This window comes from Anomalospiza imberbis, chromosome 13 (assembly GCF_031753505.1).
Source record: "Anomalospiza imberbis isolate Cuckoo-Finch-1a 21T00152 chromosome 13, ASM3175350v1, whole genome shotgun sequence".
NCBI classification, from domain to species: domain Eukaryota; kingdom Metazoa; phylum Chordata; class Aves; order Passeriformes; family Viduidae; genus Anomalospiza; species Anomalospiza imberbis.
The window spans coordinates 16867825-16890367 of NC_089693.1; the positions used below are offsets into that span (position 1 = coordinate 16867825).

The 22543-nt window shown below is 40.8% G+C and overlaps 1 protein-coding gene and 1 long non-coding RNA gene across 3 annotated transcripts; both read left to right on the forward strand.

The window, feature by feature from the left end:
* The first annotated feature begins 216 nt into the window (after window positions 1–216).
* Window positions 217–4320, forward strand: LOC137482060 (uncharacterized). Its single transcript, XR_011003862.1, has 2 exons — window positions 217–396; window positions 818–4320. It is a non-coding gene; the product is annotated as an uncharacterized lncRNA (long non-coding RNA).
* Window positions 4321–6628: 2308 nt separating this feature from the next.
* LACTB (lactamase beta) lies at window positions 6629–22378 on the forward strand. Of its 2 annotated transcripts, none has more exons than XM_068204223.1 (6): window positions 6629–6974; window positions 13364–13430; window positions 14843–15033; window positions 15376–15721; window positions 17030–17195; window positions 19409–22378. In XM_068204223.1, exons 1-6 carry the CDS (start codon window positions 6945–6947, stop codon window positions 19950–19952), a joined length of 1344 nt encoding a protein of 447 aa, XP_068060324.1. In that variant the 5' UTR covers window positions 6629–6944; the 3' UTR covers window positions 19953–22378. The 2 variants fall into 2 exon arrangements, with proteins under 2 accessions (XP_068060324.1, XP_068060323.1); XM_068204222.1 differs by lacking the exon at window positions 6629–6974 and adding an exon at window positions 12159–12450.
* The last annotated feature ends 165 nt before the right edge of the window (window positions 22379–22543 follow it).

Genomic DNA, 22543 nt, shown 5'->3' on the forward strand with positions numbered 1-22543 from the left:
TTCCAGAATTACTCATCATTGACCAAAATGTGTTTGGTAAGACCATTGCAGAGCTCCCATAGACCTCTTTGGGAAATGAGTCCTGAAGGCCATGCTCTTGGAAACACTACCCTCTATTTGTATATCTTCCCTGGTAATATGTGCTAATTTACTTCAATACAGTGATAAACCTTTGAAAATCATGTGTCATGTTCATAAGAGATATTTCCACTCAGCTTTTCACTACTGGTTGCTAATTTCTAAATATGTAGGTGTCTTTATTTGAATTGTTAGGTCTGTCAATGGGCAGCTTCAGGATTTGAAAAATAATTCTTTTTTTCCTTCTTTTTCTGTAGTATATTGCTGAAAGCTGATGCTGTCCATCCCTCTAGCATCAAGGAGCTTGGTAGGAGACAGGTACAGATACCTTCCAGATCACCAAAGAATTTCCATTAGTGGGCCCTTAGCAAGCAACTGAAAACAGATGACTTTATCACTGGTGTAAGGTGGTGAAAGGGTAAAGTAATACACAATAATTTCAGGTTAAGTGGGAGTCAGAGAGGGAACATGTAGTGGTACCAGCCTGGGGTTTTTTTTATTGTGTTTTAAAGGAAACTTGATAACATTGCAAGCTTTTGTGGGATTTATTGGCTGCTGCCAAGTCATCCTAAATGGAAAGGATGAAATCCCTGGCTTCATGTTTCTCTTGTGTTTTTGGGGAGCAAAATACATGTTGCAAGGCTCCTGCAAGGCCTTAGCTTGTACTGGAGACTGACAGAATTCCATCCACATAGTGCTGAGGTAAGTTACTCTAATCTCTTGCTCCTTCCTTGCTTAGCACGAGGATGAAGTGTCAGGTAGTTGAGCTTTGGGAGTTCAAGTCCTCATGCATGTGTGGCTTCCACTGGTGCTGCTGGAGTCAGGAGGGCTTCCCATAACAAAGTGCTGTGCTGGGAATTGTTTGTGGAGTAGGGCCCAGGGTCACCCAGAGAGTCAGAGGCTGTGCAGGACTAGAACAGAGGAGCTCTTGTCACTGGGCTATGAATCTTACACAGCCAAGTGTGCTGCTGGCTCCTCTGGATTGCTGCTGTGGTCCCTTGGTATGTGCTTGAGTCCTAAACAATGAGTCTGAGTGAGGTCAGACCCTTTGTTTGCTGCTTAAAATTGCTTTTCAGGAGACCACAAACTGCCTTGTGGTTTGGGGAATCTGAGTTCAACTCTCACTGTGTGTAAGGATATGAGAAGGCTGTGGTTTTCATATCTCTTCACGGTATCATGTCACCATTAATAGGGTAAGCATGTGCAAGCAGGGAGATAAGAATTAATCTGAAAAAAAACTGCTTGCAGAGTAGACTTCTCCAAAGTGCACTGTTGCAGAGGAATCCATAAAGCTTCATAATAAGTAAGTAAAAACTTTCCAGTTTCAAGGAGAGCTGAATGCAGCAGTGAACATGATGAATCTCACCAAGTGGCTTTTTGCTGACTAGCAACAGACATAAATACACATAAGAGCATATTTGCTGGATCAGGAAAATTGTTTTTACCATATCTCATAAGCTGCTACCCCTCATGGGTTCTTTAGATGTAGTGTCTAATCAGACAAAAATCAGTGCAGCTACAAAGCACTAGCTTGTAAAAACAAGCTGAGCCCCCATTTAACCCCATTCTAGCAAATTTGTGGCTACTTTGCTATTTTAACTAAAAATTTGTTAAATCACAGAACCCTGCATCGTTCAGCATTCCTCAAGATGCATGTCCTGGTTTGGAGAGTTACTCACCCTTTCTTTTAATGCAAAAACACATTTGGCAGTCTGAAATATATCCTAATTGTGCAGCCATGCTCTTTTAATTGTCTGGTTTGGTTTTTGAGCTGACCTCTCTCAATGAAATGAGTAGTTCTGAGAGCACCAGAACTGGCAAAACCTGCCTTCTTGCAGATTCCTATCTCATGGTTGGCTGTAAACTTGGAATGAATTATTTTCCAGATATGGAGATGTTTGTGTTGTCTCCTGCTCCCTCTTGGGATATCTCTGATACCAAATAATGTACAAGGCCTGCTGCAGGGTGTGCTTTCCTTCCATCATGACCCTCAGAGGCATGTTCTATCTTAATGGTTCCTTACCTTCACAAAACTTGCAGAAATGTATTTTATCTTTTAGAGTTCTGTGTGGTCAGTCACTTCAATCAAGAGTTACTGAATAGGTGAGAGATAAGAAAGAGCAGGAACTTTGATTAGGAAACAAGGCTAAAGCAGTAGGCTGCACCTGTAGAGCACTGCCTCTCAGCTCTGGATCTGTAAGCTGTTATGTGTATTAAATGCTACTCAAAACCTGGGTTGTCAAACTTCACTGTTTATATCACAGGAATATCTATTACACTGGGCAGTCACTGACTGCTGTAATGTTCATTAGTGACAGAAAAAGAAGAAAGTAGCCAACTAAATTTTGAAACTGGGGAAGGAAATACTCTACGTGAGTCAGCACATAGGAAAATAGAGTACTTTTTCCTTCAGGTGTTCCTCTGGGTGGGCTTCTTTTAATAGTGAAACAGGAACATCAGAGTAAATGGGAATTGCAGCAGAGAAGTCAAAGCAGAGGCAACAAGGATAATGCCTTTTATCTTCATGGAGGATTTTTTGAAAATGCACACAGGAATAGCTCTTTTAATAGAGGGAAGCTGTATAACTTACTGTCTTCAGTGTGTGTTGTGTTCTTTCCAAGGTACAGAGAATCTGTACAAGTTTGTATGATCTTCTTGGCTTCAGTTGCAAACCCATCTAGTTTTCTGTAAGTCAGAGCCTTGCCAATTTGTAAGCTGCAGCTGAGAATTGCATAAATGCAGAATGCCCCTCAATGCCAGCAGCTTAGTGAGCAATCTAGATAGTCCAGATGGAAACAATGGGAAACAGAAGCAGATAGAAGTCTTACAGACATATAAAACCTCGTCACTCCTTTCCATTTGTTATTTTCTGACTCATAATGCACCAAAATGAAAGGACATTCCATAGTATTTTGGATTTCAGTATTGTGGACCTTAAGGACACCACAGCACTGGCTTCTTCCTGTCTCTTTGCTGGTTTGAGGAATAGCTGGATAAAGATAAAACAGCCTCTTTTTCATTAAAAAAATAGAGCAAAGACACACAAAAACCCCAAGTCCTGCAGACCCAGCTGCAGCTGCCAATACCACATGTCAAAACACATTGACCTGCAGGGTTGTGAGAACATTTCTCTGTTCTTCACAGCAAGACTATATGGATCATGGGTATAAAGGGTTGATACATGTTTGAGGCCATGATCCAGCAGAGTATTTTGAATGCCTTCTATTCCAGGGCCTGACTATGATCTGCTTCCTGGGGATTGCTCCTTTCCTCAGTGTAGTTTTCATTCTTTGCCCTGAGACACCAAGAGAAATGTGGAGGAAGAATACATGTGGTCTGTCACAGCCAAAGCTCATGGCAAACAGTGTTTCCTTGGCTAAAACCTGCCAAGTGCCACACCTAGTGATAGTTGCCTGTGCCACTGAGGAAAATTATGCAGGTCTGGTGTTCCTACAGTACATTTTGTGAAATCGAGGTGGAGCAACTGCAAAGCTCTGGTAAGTTGTTTTACCTTGCAACACATTGGTATTGATATTAACATGGAGATCTGTGTGAGTTTCCAGTTTAAAAGTAGAGCATTTCTTTGCAGGCCCAATGGATAATTTATTATGTTTTTCTTGACAAGAATATTACTTGGACAAATAGCCTGGGAAAATGCTTCAGAATCTTTCCTGGATTATGGTGGGTTTTTTTTGCAGCCAGCAAGGATGAGCCTGCCAGACTTCTTTCTACTGAATCTGGATTGCTGTGCTACTTCCTTATTTTTTATTGTACACATGTAGACCATGAAATAGGATAAAAGGGTGATGTAATTTCTGCAGGCTGTCCAGAAAAAAAAATCTGGAACATGAATTAGGTGAGAAAATAGAAAGGGAAACAAGAAGATAGAATTGCACATGGGGGCTAAAGGCCAGTTGGGAGGGTACAGAGAACATTAAGATGACCTACAGAGGGATGATGAATCCTCCCCTCTAAATGCTGCTGTGTTATGCTTTGTCCTGCTCCTACAGCCTCCACATGTCTGTGCAGCCACCACATTCCTTTGCCACAGGGGAAGATGTTTGGTAAGGTCTAGGTAACAGGAATTCTTTGTCAACCTCGTCTGGGTTTAAAGTATGCGGGAACTTTTTCTGTAAAAATCCTTTCAGTGGTTCTTGCCACACTGGCAGTATCTGGGTAAGATTTCTCTATGCTAAGACTTCATTATCAATTATCTTAACCAGGAAATTGCAACACTTAAAATCCAAACTCACCATTTTTTTGCTGCTTGTCAGCAGGTAGCAAACATGCAGCACATGTGTGTGTGCTTTTATTACATTCACATGCTGCTATATCTGAGTGCAAGGCATTTCCAGGAAATTAACAACTGCTGGGAAGGATTGTGGATACAAGAGACAACTCAACTAACAGCCCAAACTGGCTGTTAGTCCATGGGAGGTGCTCAGTGCTGAGACTTACTGTCATAAACTGGAATGAAAAGCACATGAGCTTATGAGTCTGTGTGCAGGAGATAAAGACATTATTGCCATTTTGAGCAATTAAATTATTGACTCCTCGCTCTGCATCTCCTTCAGTTTTTGTGCTGCCAGTTTTGTACTTTTGCCAGCACAGTAGGCAAAAGGACACTACAGCTGGCAAAAGGACTGATAGGAAGGGTTTACTCTACATCCATTGTATTTGTGAATCACAAGCTATTAACAGTTTGGATTTAATTAAAGAAAAATTATAAAATCCAAGTTTAAATTGAGTGCAGATTGTGTAAGGATTTGTGCCATTTTAGCTAAGTTGTTTTAAGGATCATTTTGCCAAACCACCCAGGTGCATACACTGCTTTGGCCATAACACACATAAGGAGTACATAGAGCTGAGGTCTGCCTGTTTGACTAAGCCTTAGTCAAACAAACAGTCCCATTAGAGCAAAGTCCCAGTGTTGCAGAATTGAGCTTTAATAGTCATTGCACAATGAAAAGTTCTCTCTTGTGTCAAAGCTGCTGGATCTTTAGCTGCTCTGACATTTGGTATGTAGTTTTAAAAACCAAACAGCTGCCCACAGTGAGCAGTGCAATGTTATATTTCAATTTCTAAAGAAAAAGCTGCTGTTCAGAGGAGCTGAGCAGTTCTTTTTGATCTGAGTAGGACACCTGCATACTGTATTAAAGGTCTGAGATGGCAGAAATCCCTTTTCAAACTACTTTAATCCCAGAAAACCCTCGTATCTGTTTTCCCAATTCCTCTTTTGCCCAAGTCTGTTTTGCCTGTGAATCAATAATGAAGACATTACTCTCTAACATCAGACATGTCACTTTTCAGTTATACTTGTATTTCTCAGACAACATGGGGATTTAGCTTTGGTTATATTTTATTTTCCTGGGTGAGAATTTACAAGAACAACCAACCAAAAAATGCTTTTTACTCACACCTGTTGGTTAAATTTGCCAGGCACTAAGTCGAGTAGGAACTTGTTAGCTTTCATTACAGCATTTGGAAAAAATTTCATCATCCACCAAGCAGAGCACTGCCTCTCCTCCAGCACCAGCACGCCTTGAGCTGGATTCTCCTCTGATGGATGTGTCCTTATCTTGCTTGCCTTCACACTGCAGATTGCTTTTATTGGTGATGAAAGGATGAAAAGAACCCAAGCTGAGCAACAGACATTGAGATGAGTGTGCAGGTAGTAAAACTGTTCTACTGAGTGATGTTAATCACACTAAGCCATTACTATAAGTTAAGTGTTACATTGAAGTAACAATGTACAGTGATGTACATTGCTATACACCAGAAAGTACAATTGCATCTAAAACAAGGAAATGCTCCTGGTTTTGGTCAAGGTAAAAGAAATAAATGACAGTATTTCCAATTCAAGCAGTTGATGAGTTATTCCAAGTCACAAGAGGGATGAACTGTCTTACACTTAGGGCATATTAGAGAAGTCACTCATCTCAGGCAGTCGTCTTCCCTCAGTAGCAAAGTTTTTAAAATTTTCTTAGTTGTTTCCCACAGCCCTGCTTGCAAATGTACAAAAGAAATATCTGCTTTAGTTTTTGCAAATATCCTATTGCGGTATAAACCTGTGCAAATGTCATTAACTTGATTTATCCTGTATGAAAAGGGAATAAAGTAAAATCCCTACTTACTAATTTGTGTAGCATACAGTAATTATGAGGGGGTCTTTTGAAATATATCTAAGTTTGGGAAGAAAAGTATGAAGCAAAGGAGTGGAGTTTGTAGTATTCATGGACTCACTCCCATAAGAATATGCAAGCCAGTGCCAAATGCCTCCACCCAAATACCCGAGACGTTACTAATTTGATAAGAGTCCTTTTCCTGTTTTTTACTAGCTGTGCAGTTTCTCAAGCTATCTGTACTCTGTTCCCACGAAGAGCAATTTTAGTGGCACAGAACATGTCTGCAAAGCAAAATGAAGGTGTAGTTGCAGCACAGGTAGGTGAAAACACACGAGAATGGATGGTCAGAGCAGTAAACGTGTGGAAAACAGGCTGGGAACCAGCCTGCACTTATAACTGGGTGAGTATGTGGAATAAACTGCAGAGAACCTTTTGCTTGTGGCAGTAGATATCAGTAAAAATACATGCTGGGGCTTCAAATAATGTTGAATGGCTTGGAAAAACAGCTGGATTAGGTGCTGAGCAGGATCCAGAGTCTTCTGTCTAGAAGAACAGATAAGTACAGTAAATGCAAATCAGGACTGTATTCTTCAGACAGGATATGTTTGAAGATTCACGCAGAAAATCTGGAACCACGTTTTTCCTCCTGCTGCTGTATCTGTCCAAGCAAATGTGCCTATTGTCTTTCTTCCTGACTTGTAGACGTCTGCTGTGGAGGTGCTGGCACTTCAGGATGGCTGGATGCAGTTGCCTGGCCCACTTCTCTCACCAGTAAGTGTCAGGCTGTCAGAGTCCTCACAGCCACATCTTTGACTCACAGACTCTGGGCCAAGATCATTTCATTAAGCTTTGTATTTTGGGGAGAAAGGGTGGAAAGAGAGGTAGTTATCACCCAGTTGTGAGGAGCTCTTTCTAGAGCAAGCCAGAAAGCTTTCCCAAGTGCCTGCACATGTAATTCTGTCTTTGGGCACATGAGCCTCACAATTCCTTGTTAATATGTTTAATCTTTCAGGTGTTTTACACCTTCCATGGCTCTTACTTTGTTTTGAAACAATGTGCTTGAGTCTGAAAAGATACAACTGGAAAGTGAAACTCTCTGATGCTGTGTGGTGCCTCTGGCACTCTGAGCAGTAGTGATGCACACCATCATTTTCCATCATGTCTTGTACCTCTGCCCAGTAAGTGGGAGAAAAGCTGGAGGGGGTAAAAAGGTTACACACAACAACTGAAGTCTAATGATAAATGTGAGTACATTCTCAGGCACAAAATTGTTCAGTCCTCTCTGTGCTGTTTTCTATCAGAAGGGATTGTTACCTGGACAATAACTTCAGGAAAAACAGAAAAAAAAATCTGCATGTTTTCTTTTTTTTTGAGGGAGAGTCCATGTGTGGTGGTTTTCTTTTTTTACACTGCTGTATTTCACAAATGTTCCTTCACTACATATTTTCAGCTGGTGAAAATTATTTTTCCTCTGGGTCCAAAAAAGTTTTGAGTAGACCCTGAATTAAAACTATGAGAAAATCACCACAGCAAAACTGGAATTTTAAAACTAATGTTTTTGCAATGAAGAAAAATAAGTGTGTGTGCCCTTTGGCTGATCTATAACCGCAGCATGGTCTTTTCAGCATTCCTTTTCTTAACATGCAAAATATTTTCCAAACTCCTATCCTGTTTTTTTAGGAACTGTGTCAGACTGCATGCAGCTTCTGAAACTAAGGCAGTAACAGTGTGGCACTATAAAACTTACATATTCTATTTCATTGAAAGTATATAATGCCCAGATGATGCATCCTGAATACACAGGAAAATGAAGTAAATTAAGCAGAGCTGATGACGAACGTGTTGATCTCACTGTCTGAAGACCCACTGCTTTTAATCCTGCTCTTTCTCTTGGTTCTGTTGTAAGATATCTTACATGCATGTTTCTCAGCTGACCTATGACCTTATGGAAAAGACCCAAACAACTCAGAGAAGATTTAAATGTCAGACTCGAGCTGTGAGGTTGCCCTTATTTCTTTAGAGGGTCATGCCTGGGTTTAGGCTGGCTCTGACTGTCCTAGCATAGAATGTTACACGTGCAGGTTGGTAGTGCAGCTCTGCTACTGCAGAGATCATGCTCCTCTTACCTTACTTGATAAATAATAATACTCTGAGGACTGCTATACTGACAAAGACCAAGCCAAAAAATGTCTGTGGGTGAGGAGACTGTAATAACTGAGTTCAGTAACTCTGTGACAACCAGGGAAGCTCCCACAGCAGTGGAACCACTCCGTTCGCTAGCAACTGGTTAAATGGGTGAGGGTTTTTACTGCCATCTACTGTGCAAATGCTTCAAGCCAGAGGGAAATAAAAATTCTGTCTCTTGGTTCTCAAATAAATGAAATTGCTTCTGAAAAGAGAGAGAAAGCAGAGCTTGATTTCTCTCTACATTAATATTCCCTTTATTTATCTTCTTTTCTAATTCAGAAATAATTTAGCTATTTTATTTCCTTCCTGCACTGAGATAAGAAACATCAGGCTTGATCAAGGTAATTGTTATCCCTTTACTCTTTGCATTTTCCATCAACATAAATTTTCCACATATCTATGTATACATAGATAATATTTTTATTGCTGTTTTTCTATTTTTCTTCATTTTATCTACTACAAATATAAATTACAGTCCTTTTTGACAACTTTAGCTTTTGTCTGTTAATTATATTCCATTAGCTTCAACACTTTTAGGTCCAGAAATCTTTACAGAAGTTAGTCTTTAATTATTGGAATCCAGTTGGAATAATGGGAATCCATTGGATTAATGGACCATTTCATTGTTTCACAATAAATCCAAAAAAGAAAAGGAAGGAACTTCCTTACACTACTACTTCCTTCATTTTTAAGAGCCCTTTCCTACACATTCGTCCTACAAGCTTCAGTCTGGGTCTGTGGCAGTTACAAATGGTATTTAATAATATGAAAAAGCAGAGATGGGCTCATGATTTCAGGTCTGACCAGCACTTTATCGGGGAATACTAATACTAATCACTTGTTTTCTGTCTTTCAAACCTTACATGTTGTTTGTTAAAAACATTACCCATTTTTTCAATGGAGGAGTTACATTTAGGGGTGTGTCGCTGCAGAGTTTGTCAGTGAACTAGAAAAGCAAATGAAATCATCATAGCAAAAAATAATGTGATCAAAGTCCAGACCTACAAGCAGGAACAGCCATAATAACATCTGTTATTATTGCTGAGACATCAGGATCCACAAAAGCATTTGCTGAAATGGAGGAGGACTGACGGAAGTGATGAAGTTGTTTTCAAAATTCCTGATTTTTTTTTTTTTTACCCCAAGAGTTATGTTTTAGGAAATGTTGATGAAGCCTCACAGTTTGCAAATGCCTGATGTTTCCACAAAGTGGTGACCATCAGCAGCAGAGTGAGCATTGTACCTTTTGCTGGTGGGCTACAGCACTGCAGAACAGCACAAAAGCTGCTGCCCACCTTCCTGTGGCTCCCCAGCTCACATCATCACAGTTTTATGAAGAAGCCAGTGAATGCTGTGGCATACAACTGAAGAGCAAGATAACTGGGAAGATATACCAGCACTTTGTTTGAAGATCTTGTATTATTGAGCATTTGGTGTTTGTCTTAGAGATTAAGGGATGTTTAGAGATTAAGGGTGTTTGTCTTAAGGGATTCTTGATGGTAAGACTCCAGAACTGGACTCAAGTGGAGGTGAGTGAGCACAGCCCTGCCTTGCTGTGACACCCATTATCTCACACCATTCTTTATCATCTGAATAAGGCATATCTCGACACAAATCCAGCAAGTATAGCCTGGCAAGGAGGCAGAGCAGGGGAAAAATCAGCTGGTTTAGTACTAAACCAACCATGTGGAGATTTTTCCACCATGCCAGAGGGGTCTCCAGATTGACTTTTCTGGTTATGTTACATAAAGAAGATGTATTACAGCTGAGACTTTGTGCCTCTACTTCTGAGTCACTGATGGACAAGAATGGAAGAAAAACATTGTCTTTTTTTGCTAAATTAGAATTGGATCAGCCTAGTGCATGCTGTCCTCATTTTCTATTGCTATCAGTAGAAAAAGAGTAGAAAATCCTCAAAACATTGTAAGCCTGATACCTCAATTCAAAGTTAGCAATCCCAGCAGTTTAGAGGAAGATAAAACAACAATAAGGCAGGTTGTGCTACTGGACTTAGCACAAATCTCTTCATTAAGGCAATCAGAGAAAAATGGCAAGCTCTATTTCTGGCCCATTCCAAAGTGTGATGTCAAAGAGTGTTCATGCTGAGCAGGTTAATGTAGGAATGCAGAGAATCCTGCTGCAAAATGCTTCCAGAGACAGTTTAACACCACGAAAATGAGTTACAAGAAAGTAAATACATCATCTTGTACCAGGTGGGTATGGAGTTGTACTGTGATGAGCAATGGAGTTTTATTGAGAAAATACTAATGAGCAATAAATGCCTGCAGTGGAAAGGGTAGCATCTGGTCTGCATTTGACTTCACACATGAAAGCTACTTGGCCTCACTTTCTTGCCAAATCCTGCCATTTTTGAGATCACTGGACATGAAGATTGAAATCCCTAGGTTAGCATCTCAAAGAAGTGAGCCATACTTGTAAGCAGAAGTGGGGAGTCTGTCCTTCTAGAACTCTCCATATGCCAGCTGTGCCATCCACACTTTTCTAGGCTGAAACCTGACACTACAGCAGTGCTGGAAGATGAAGCTACTGTAAGTAATTCCTGACAAACCTAGTTCAAATATGGTCATCTTGCAGTTAAGAGGTTTTATCTGCGTGTTAGCCCAGTTTGCTGTACTTCAGCCTGACATACATTTAGCAACAGGTTTTTTTCACTTGATGCTGCAAATATTTGCTGGGGAGTGCAGAGTTAGGAAATTATTTTTTGGGTTAAAGTATTCTACTCCTTGCCTACCTTTTTCTTATGCATCAGAGCAATGAAAGTGTTGGTTAATACCAGGTTATTTTGTCAGTCATGTTGGTGCTGGTAGGAGTCACAACTTCACCTCCATCAGGAGGAAGAGTGAGTGGTGCTGAGCCTGCTGGGGTTCTGCTTCAAAAACCTTTATTTTCAAGGAATAAGTCTTTGGGGAGAATTGACAGGGATTTGGCTCATTTTGCCAAATACCACCTGTAACTGCAGGTGGACACAGCTGATGGCTTTTGGTGGTTAACTAAAGGAACCAGCTCTAAGTCCCATGTACTTGGTGCTGGTGAGGCCACCTCTCAAGTGCCAGTTCTGTGCCCTTCTAGACAAGAAGACACTGAGGAGCTGCAGTGGGACCTAAGGACAATGGAGATGGGGAAAGGTCTGGAGCACAAGTCTGATGAGATGAGGGAGCTGGGGGTGTTTAGCCTGGAGAAAAGGAGATTCTGGGGATACTTTATTGCCCTCTAGAACTCCCTACTCCAGGAGGGTGTAGCCGGATGGGGGTCAGACTTTACCCCCACACAACAAGTGACAGGATGAGAGGACACAGTCTACGCCAGGGGAGGTTTAGGATCGGCACTAGGAAGAATTTTTTCACTGAAAGAGTAAAACTGGAATGGGCTGACCAGGAAGGTGTTGGGAGTCACCGACCCTGGAGGTGTTCAAGGGAAGAGTGGACGCTGCACTTGGTGCTGTAGTCCAGCTGTTAAGGTGGTGTTCGGTCACAGGCTGGACTCGCTGATCTCGGAGGTCTTTTCCACCCTCATCGTCCCTGTGATTCCGTTCGTCGCCCTGGCCGGCCAGTCGTGCCGAGCCCCGGGGAAGCGGCCGGAGTGCCGCGCGTCCCGCCGGCGGAGCGAGCCCGTTTGCAGCCCGCGGTGAAGGCGGGCGAGCTGCGCTGTCCCGCGCCGGCCGCTGCCGGCCCTGCCGGAGCCCGTCCCGCCGCGGCGGCCGCGCTGCTCCGCGAGGCGGCGGCGCTCGATGCGCTCGGGGCTCGGCCCGGCGAGGCGGTGCCTGTGGCCCCGCGGTGCCACGTCCGCCCCGGCCATGGCGGGCCTGGCGCGGGCCCTGCGGCGGGCGGCGGCTCCCGGGCGGCTCCCCGCGCCCCGCAGAGGGGGCGGCGGGGCCGGGGCGCGGCCCTGGGGCTGGGGGCTGGCGCTGGGGCTGGCTCTGGGGGTTCGGGCGGCGCCGGCGGGAGGCGAGTCTGAGAGCGGGCGGGAGGAGAAGCCGCCGTCCCCACGCGGCTTCGGCGCGGCCGTGGAGAGGAGCCGGGACCTGGTGCGGAGGATCAAGGTGCTGAGCGGGGGGACCGCTGGAGGCTGTCGGTGCTGGCGCAGCTTAGGCCAGCTTGATACAGGGGTGTACGGAAGTGTGGCACAGTACGGGCTATCTTGAGAACAAGGGGGGCCTCAAAGGCTGTGGGGAGGAGAGGCAAGAGCCGTCCGAGGGCACTTGCTTCAGCCTAGAGGAAAGACCTCACTGGGGCTGCAGCTTCCTCATGAGGGGAAGCGCAGGGCCAGGCACTGATCTCTGCGTTTCTGTGCCTAGGGAAGACCGGGAAATGATGTCAGGAGAAGTTCAGGTGGGTATTAGGAAAAGTTTTTTACTTAGAGGGTGGTCAGGCGCCGAACAGGCTCCCCAGGTAAGCGGTCGCGGCTCGCAAGCCTGACCACGCTCAAGGAGCGTTTGACTGACGCTGTCAGGCGCTGGCTGGCACTGTTGGAGTTCTGTGCAGAGCCAGGAGCTGGCCTCTAAGATCCTTGTGAGACCCTTCCAACTCAGGATAGTCTGTGATTCTGTTTAAAAAGCACGTTGTAGTTACTTCGGAAATCCAGCTGAAGCTTTTTTGAAATCTTGCCTGCCAGTAGGTGATGGAGTTTGCCGGTTGCATATTAACTGTCATGTTTTGTTTCTTTTACATGTTCCTTTCAGTAATTTAATTGAATTATTAAAGCAAAAATATTACCTTGCTATTCTTGTTAGGTATGTTTTTCCCCATAGCTGAATTAGAATGTCAGCTTTGCAAAAGCACTTTGTACCAGTTCAACCAAACCGGTACATAACAAAATTTCAACTATAATTTGGCAACAATAAGCAGCTTTATTTGTAGGGGTTTTTTAGTTTTTCAGTTCAAGGGCTTGGGAGGAGGTGTTTTTTTAACTTAATTACCCTTCTAAATGTCTTCTGTCCATTTTGTTTTTTGCAGGATGAAGCAGGAATCCCTGGTATATCAGTTGGAGTTTCTGTAGACGGAAAGGAAGTCTGGTCAGAAGGTTAGTATATGGGAGCAGTAGTTGTGCATACTGTCAAGGACTGATGAACATTTAAAAAATGAATAATTCAGACAAGCTAATCAGACTGGGATTTTGTCTACTTGATGTCCCATCTCTGGACAGTAGCCAGAAATGGGTGCTTAGGGAGTATCAAATGACACCTTCCTTGGTAAACTTCAATCATTTCCAGGAATTGATAATTTGTAAACTTCCTGAATATGCTAGTATGTCTCAACAGTTAGATTGGAGAACCTTTTTTCCATTATTTTTTCAGATTAACCTTTGAATGCACTCTGGGCATAGAGCTGTACAGTGGTCTGGTAGCACTGTATGTAGGAGGTAAAGAACTGTTCTCCCCACAGGAACTTCCTTAGTAGTCAAAGGGCTCACATTTGGTGACCTGTCTCCTGTTTGTGGGCTGAGGTGTAGTTTTACTGGGAAGGTACTGGGATTTAACAGGTGTTATCCTTTCAGAAAGGTGTTTTTACTGAGGGGAACAGCATCTGCATTAAAAAGCACCAGGCATTTGAGTAGCAACTATATAAGAGAAAAGGTCTTGGGCAAATGGCATGTAATCTGTTTTATTTCTTGTCGTTTGACAAGGTTTGAGGTTTTTCCCCGAGCAGTTCATTGTTAGACTACAGTTTTATATAGACAGAGGTGTGTTGCTTGCAGGCCTTTCTTGTACTGCAAACTGCAAATATGTCATTGCTGCATTTTCTTGCTTTTATGCTGCAACATCACTTGCACTTTCTTCAAACCTCGCTCAAACTGAAAACTAGTTTGGCAGCTTGATAATGCCTTATTAATTCCGTTCTTGCTACCAGACTTGTGGGTTGGTTACACAGGAAAACACTGTTACAGAGATTGGTTAAGCTGTATTTTAATTGAAGTCATGCTGAGTGATATTGAAACATAGTAACACCTCCGTCCTGTGACACCTTACAGCTTCAGTAATTGGTATCAATTTGTGAGTGGTTTCCTCTCTCAGTTTCTGTATTGACAAAATAAGAACTTTACTGCTTCAGCCATTAATTCAGAACAGTAAAAGAGTGTTTATGACTGTTGGTCAGTTATTTAATGGTCTAGATTTGATCTCTTTGGGTTTTCTACACTTTATATTTGGTCTCAGGAGTGTAAATTTTGGTTTAACCTTTAATCTTATTTATCATTATGTTTGTTGTAGTCTTAATCAGATTATCTAATCCAATGGGGTCTGATTAACTGCTACTACTACAGTAAAATGTTATTGACTGAATTGAAGCAGGGGCTGGGATCGTCCAATGCTTTGTATCCCAGTTTAGCTGGAGGAAAAACATTTTAAAGGGCCAGTAAATCTAATTCATTGCATATAATTAATTCAGCATGTCTCTGTGCAAAGGACTTAGCAGAGTGTTTTTATTTCCTTACAGGTCTGGGCTATGCTGATGTAGAAAACCGTGTGGTGTGCAAGCCAGAGACCATCATGCGCATCGCTAGCATCAGCAAGTGTCTTACAATGATGGCTGTTGCAAAACTCTGGGAAGAGGGGAAACTGGATTTAGATGCTCCAGTGCAGAAATATGTCCCTGAATTTCCAGAAAAGGTCTATGAGGGTGAAAAGGTATGTAATTGTTGATTGGTAAGAGTTTTCTTTAAGTTTTTTTTCCTGTCACTACATAGCTATTTGTGTACAGGTGCCTGATCTTGACCTATTCCTACAAAACACTCAAAATCATTTAGACAAGTACTGATGTTTCCTGCTCAAAAAAGCATATTTGGATCTTCACCTTTATATCAAGTGTGTAGTGTCCATATAGATACTTTTTTTAAAATACTGTGTTTAATATGTGATATTTAAAATGTCTTGTACCTTTGTCTCTTCTTTGTCATGGTGAATGTTACTTTTTTAATGATTTTTTTTTGTCTTTTAATGAAGAGAGCTCACATTATCCTGTCTACCTAGGTCACTATTACCACAAGACAGTTAGTTTCACACTTGAGTGGGATTCGTCACTATGAAAAAGATATTATAAAAGTAAAAGAAGAAAAGGAAAAGGCAAACAGAGCACTTAAGCTAGCAAAATCCCATCAGGACAAAGAACAAAAAGCAAAAGAAGGTAAAGGGCTTGAAAACGCTGATTGTGTTAAACAGAAGAAAGAACATGATAGTGAGACAAAGAGCCGAAATTCAAAGCCTGGCAGGAACGACAAGGAGTTTGAACAGGAAGAGTATTATTTGAAGGAAAAATTTGAAAGTGTGATTGAATCACTGAAGATATTTAAAAATGATCCTTTATTCTTTAAACCAGGTGAGTTTCTATTAATGCAGACCAAAATATGCTCTTCTGCTGAGAGTTTTGTTTCAAATAGTTTTACATGTAATGATGATAGTAGAGTCCAGTGAAGAGTGTTTGTGTGGGAGTTTTGGTTTGTTCTGTTTCTCTTCCCTTTTTTTGTCTTCACGTGCCCCATTAAAAGCTCAACAGAGAAGTATTTGGTCTGTTCTGCACAAACCGTCTGGCCATGTAATATTTATGTATAAGACTTTTCTCCCAGGAGCAGTAACTAATGCAGTAAGTGCTCTGAAACATACCAGTTAGTGGATTTATAAATGCTGAAGCAGAAGATAATTCTGGTAACAAATTTGTATCTACAAAATATTTTGTAAGCAAATACCAACTTGCTGTAGTCATGTTCTGGGCCTTCTAGATAGGAATCAAAAGTAAAAAATTTTACTGAGGCACTAAATCAGACCTAAAAAAAAATCTACAAAAAAACCCATAGAATCACAGAATTACTGAAGTAATTTATTGTTGGGATTATTTAAATTAGGTCTAGAGAGGACTTTGGGAACTTCAGGTGTAAATTTTAAATGAGTGAGGTTAAGGTAAATTATATGCATTGCTAATAAACAGTAAATAATGTGCATTGAAGGGGAGAGGGGTAGAAAGAGGGTGAAGTTAAACACTCACCATTTTGGAGAGCTCCAAGAACCACTTCAAGTAAGAGATCTGTCTCAACTGTAGGCACTTCAGCAGTTGCTCAATATGTAAATGTTTCATAGAAGGCATTAGCACAAGGATGAGTTTTTTTTTAAATGAAACATTGTTTTGTAAATAAATTCTGTTGTCTTAAATAATATACATGCTTGTGTTTGTATAATCTTTTGGGACATTCTAGAACTAGAAACATGGTGCTAAAAGTGATGAATACCCTTGAAAAATGAGAGTACTGCTGGTTTTTTCCCTTCTCCAGGGTATGAACACACAAGACACAGCAGCTGAGCACCTTTTAAGCAGTAACATTATGGCTTGTGTCAGCTTTCCAAATCCAGACATCCTTGTTAGACCTGATGTGGTAAATCTCCTGGAACGGATGTTAAATGTCAGCATTGACATCTTGGCATGAAACCTGACTGTACATAGGGATGTCTGGAAGATTTTAGTGCTGTTCTCTTAGCAGGATGTGTGTGTGCTGCAGTACAGAATTTCCTAGGCCTAGGATTAACAATGGTTGATTATTAATTGCTATATATAGTTTTATTTGCACATATGATTCCATTTAAGTATCATGCAATTAATGTGGCGTTTTTTCCCTTTCTCACTACTTTCTTCAAGGTAGTCAGTTCTTGTACTCAACATATGGCTTTACTCTCTTAAGTGCTGTTGTGGAGAGAGCTTCAGGACAAAAATTTACAGATTATATGCTGAAAATGTTTCGTGATTTGGATATGCTGTCAACTGTCCTAGATGACAATGAAGCAATGATATATAACAGAGCAAGGTAAACAGGGGTGGAACTCTTTAATTTTTCCACAACAACTGTTGCCCTTTCTATTTTAATTAAGACAGCTGAACTAAGAATGTGTGATTTTTTTTCCCAGACATTTGAATGAAGTGTTGTATGTTACCTCAACATTACTCAGGTAGCTGGTTCCAATGCCATGGTATAGGTTCTGTAATTAGCATGTAAAATTACAGAATAAGAAATAAATATTTCTTATTCTAAGTGTGAATATGGGAGGTGAGTGGAGTAATAGGGGTGACTTCAAAGTTTACATTTACTTTGGGTACAAGTAAGCACATAATGCAAATAAAATAAGGAGTAACTAGGAAATTATATTGGAATATATAATTACCTTAGTTTGCTTAATATACTGGCACTTAAAGGGTTCCATGGAATTGTAGTAGTCTCACAGTAACACAAAATTTCAGTATCAATGTTGACCAGAATTAAAATTCTGTTTAGCATCAATTGATTTTTAAAATTAATTTCACATAGAAAAAAACCCCAACACTCCCACCCCCTCACTCCTACAAAACCAAAACAAACGACACCCACAAAACAACAAGCTGAGATAAATTTTGTAACTGGATAATCCATTCCAATATAGTGGATCAGGATAGGGTTTCTTGTCTTATTTTATTGAACTTCCTGCCTGGGCTCAGAAATTCACTCCCCTGTTAAATTTTGGTGTGGGACAAGAATTCTGTTGAATGACAAAGTAGGTTTTAGCAACAGTCTCATGAAAATGAGGCTCAGACTTTTTAAAAGTGTGGCTTCTAAAATGCTCCCAAAGAACGATGAACATGTTGAAGCTGAGGTTTATACTAAGTACAGGTATATATTGAAAGTGTGTGTGCACACAGCTTTACTGCTCTATTCTAAGATGATTTGTGCTCATGTTTAGTTTGCTTGCAAAATTTCAGAGGCTCTCTGGCTGTAGGATCAGAGGCTTATCTGGATGATAGTGATCTTCTCACAAATTATCAACCTTGTACAGTCAAGGTTTTTTAGAACATGTGTATGTTCATCCTTTTATAAACTGAAATATAGGAGGGATCAAAGAATTGGGAGAGATGCTCTTCTGGGAGTCTTTTTATAGGTACTTACTGTTAAGCAAAACTGAGATGCTGATTGGGTTTACTTCCACAAATTGGAGCTTGATGCCTCAAAATAGAATGTATTGATGTGTTAAGGTTTGTTTAATGGTTTGGTTATATTTATCTAACAGGAAATACTTAAAAATCCATGTTCTAGATCTTTTAGAGGTATAAGTCAATGTCTTTGTAACAGGGTTTTTTTGTGATCAAAAAACTCATTACGGGAACAACAGGACACTAAATCACTGTCAGAGTTGATGGTAGTCTTGCATCCTGGGCCATTCATCATTCTTCCTTTGTTTCAACCTCTGACTTCCAGTGTTATAAGCTATTCAGAAGTTTGTTACAAAGCTTTGCAATACTAGTGAAATCTAGGTAGGGCTCTTCCTTTCATAACTCTCCATGGACCTTATTTGGTCAAAAGACCAAAGGCTGAAATTCCTTGGGCTATATATTTATTCAACAAGTCCTTTTCATATGTTGTATGAAATGAATCAGTTCATGATTGGACTGTTTCTTTCAAAAGCACAATTTGTTCTGCACTTCTGTTGCATTGCTCCTGATAGTTCATTCTGCAGTTCTGGTTGGCAGCTTCTACATTTGTGTTATGCAAGACTTTAATGTTCCTTGCTTTGTTGTAGAGGATGGCAACCAGAATGGGGCAGTGGGGAAAAATCAGCCATAAATCGAAACTTCTGTCTGAGAGCAGTCACCTAAGCCTCAGTTGTAGAATTCCTTGTTCTTTTAAACACTTCATATCTAGTACAGGCATTTAAGAAAAAAATCTGCGTTGCCTGATCTATTTATCTTTGTCACTTCTCTTATTTGTATATTGTCTTTATTCTTAGTATATCCTAAGATTAAGCAGAAGGATTAGTACTTTATTGAAGTTAAGTTTCAAACCTAAGAAGTCACCTTAATTTTTGTTTTTCTGTCTGAATTACTTGTTGATTTTTCTGCAGTAAATATATTTTAAAAATGTATTTTAAAAACCCTCTAAATGTTTGCGGGAACAAGCTAATCCACGCTCAGTTTGCTCTTTTGAAGTAGGGCAGCTTAAAATCATTGTGCATAGTCCATGAGAATGACAAGGTGAATTTTCTTGAGTTTTAGGTGTTACATTTACAACAAAAAGGGACGGCTGGTAAATGCACCATATGTGGACAACTCTTACAAGTGGGCTGGTGGTGGCTTCCTGTCATCAGTGGGTGATCTCCTGAAATTTGGAAATGCCTTGTTGTATAGTTATCAAGCCGGACAATTTAAAAACAAGAATGGCAAACTTCTTCCAGGGTACCTCAAGCCAAGCACAGTTGCAATGATGTGGACACCAGTGCCAAAAACAGAAGTGTCGTGGGACAGGGATGGTAAATATGCCATGGCTTGGGCTGTGGTAGAGAAAAACCAGCAGTATGGCTGCTGCAGACAGCAGAGACACTACGCATCTCATACCGGGGGCGCCGTGGGGGCCAGCAGTGTCCTCCTCATTCTGCCTGAAGAGCTGGACCCAGAAGTTGGGGGTACTTGGCCAGTGGCCCCCCCGAGAGGAGTCATTGTCACTATAATCTGTAATATGCAATCGGTTTCGCTCAACAGCACTGCCTTAAAGATCGCAAGGGAATTCGATAAAGAGAAACGGGCACAAAACATAGACTAAAAGAGATGTATGTGACTGAACTCACTGTACTGAAAAACAAAGGGAGAAGGGTGTGATCGGACTTCAAGTTCACTAAGAACATGGGAAGAAAAAGCATAAATAATTCACTTAATTAACCTCTGCTACTGGTGCTAAACTTACGTCTAACCGGAATTCAGCTCTCAGGGAAGTTCCTAACTTAGAGGAAATGAGAATGTAACAGTCAAAGGTGACTTTCTGTAGTACCTGTGTAAATTATCATTATATACGCAGGTGATTTTTACCAACTAGTAAAACACTTGACCAAGATAAAAAAATAGCCTTTTTTTTTTTTTGCACTAAGTACAAATTATCTACCTTGAATGTTAAACTTTTGAAAAATTTCACATCTTGATTTGAGCACAGAAATATATTGCTTATTATTCTCACAGTTCGTCTGCCAAAACTATTTTTTTTAGTATTACTTTTTAAAGAAAAATTGTGTCACCATTGCTTTTTGTTTTCACATACCACTTCCCTTACTTGCTTAAGAAACCAACAAAACCCAAACCTTGAAGCTACCTCCAGAATGCAGATTTATACCAGAAGCAGGCTTTTATCAGAGCTGTGGATTAAGAACTAGAAAAGTAGTAATCTAGAGCAATGTAAGTAAAATTATTTTTGTTATTTAGATGTACTCTCATCCATTTTTATTGGACACAGACAATGTGTGGAATTAGTTTACTGTGCCGTAAAGGTATTATTTCCAGAGTCAAACCCACCCAAATAGCACAATGTGGCAAGCTGTCTAACTATCCCATTATTTTTGAGTGATAAACATGCTAACTGGGTAGTCAGAAATGACACTGTATTCTGTAGCCCAGATATTCTCTCGTAAACAGGAATTAGGAACTCAAATAGCTCAATACAGCTCAAAGTCCGTTCTTGAAGCCAGGAGTAGAAGTCTCACCAACCAAACAAGGCCATGGCAGCTGGAGCACAGCTCCCAGGGGTGGGGACTCGACCACCTCCATGGGCAGCTCCTTCTAATGCCTAATCACCCTTTCTGTGAAGAAATTTCTTCCTGTTGTCCAACCTGAACCTCACCTGGTGCAGCTTGAGGCCATATCCTCTTGTCCTTTCACTTGTTCCCTGTGAGAAGAGGCCAAGCCCCCTGGCTCCAGCCTCCTGTCAGGGAGTTGTAAAGTGATAAGGTCACCCCTTTTCTCCAGGCTCCTTCAGCTTCCTGTCAGACTTGTGCTCCAGACCCTTCCCCCAGAGAAAGAAAGAATGTCCACTGCCTTTCTCTGGACATGCTCCAGCTCCTCAATGCCTTTCTTGAAGTGAGGAGCCCAGAGTTGAACATAGGACTAGAGGTCTGAGATTTTCTAATCTTCAGTTTCACAAGGGGAATAAAGTAGCATCTGAAGTGTCCACTTTATATATTTCACCATGGCATGGAAGATCTCTGTCATGTCAAAGATTTACCCCCCGCTCACTTCTCCTTCTGTTACAGTAGACAGTACTTCCAGGCTGAGACAAAACAGAAGCATCTTTCAGGAAAGGTTTCAATACTTCCTTTCCTGCACTGCTTAGCAGCTCTGCTTCTCTGAATTAAAGGAGCAAGGTGTTTTGGTTAGCAGCTAGCAGAAGATAGCCCTACCTGTCTCTTTCCCAAAATAATGCTTTTAGTATTATCTTTTATCTAGTATTATTATTTTAGTATTATCTTCATACTTGTTACCTGCCCTGTGATGATACAGCATGCTGCCAGCTCTGTTCCCACTACGCCTATGGTAATATTTATTACCCAAGACTAAGAAACTGGGAAATTCAGTATTTTGAGGAGTCAGTGTTTTACCTACATTTTTAATTGGAGCTAGTAAGACTAGTTTAGTATATTCTTCATAATTACAATCATTATTGTACCTTAAAAATTGTTTGCTTGGGGTTTCTGGCCCACTCACCATAATTTCACTTTTTTATTCATTAATAATATTGTCTTTATCTCAAGAATATCCAATCATTTCATCTTCTAGCACCTGGAACAAAATGGGTCCCCGATAGTCTCTGCTTTGGTATTAAATTAATCATGAGTTCTTATCTTTTAGGGTAGAAAAGGCAGAGTTATGAGAGACTAGGAATCAGTCTGGGCTTAGCCTATGTATTCAGGTCACAATTAACATTGCTACTTTTGATCTTTGTTCTAAAGCCAGTAATTTGATGGGCTGGCACTGTGCATGAGAAACTACCTAGACTATGTCTGGTCAATTAAGAGCAGCTTTCATAATAAACTTACTTGTGAGTGAACCTTTGTTGTGAGTAGCACTGACAGAAACCCCTGTTTTTCATAGAAGGCATGTGTATTCCATTGGTACACCTGTTTCTGTATCAAACACCCCCTGCATATGGTAATTACATGTTTGCTATTTGAAATAACAGAAATAAAACTTGCCTTGCAAATTCAACCAATTGTACTATCAGGTTTTTGGTTTATTTTATTGACTAGACATGTATGAGTTTTCAAAGTCATAAAAAGAATACTAGCTAGTTAGAAAATCCCAATAATAATCAATTCACCAAGACACCTGATACTTTCAAAGAGCTGTTGATACATAACTTGAGATATTATT

Bases quoted from the DNA above. Each gene is read 5' to 3' on its own strand.
- LACTB (XM_068204222.1), top strand. From the start codon at position 12,205: ATGGCGGGCCTGGCGCGGGCCCTGCGGCGGGCGGCGGCTCCCGGGCGG. The intron at 12,451-13,363 runs GTGCTGAGCGGG...TGTTTTTTGCAG, and splicing joins ACCTGGTGCGGAGGATCAAG to GATGAAGCAGGAATCCCTGG. The intron at 15,034-15,375 runs GTATGTAATTGT...CTGTCTACCTAG, and splicing joins AGGTCTATGAGGGTGAAAAG to GTCACTATTACCACAAGACA.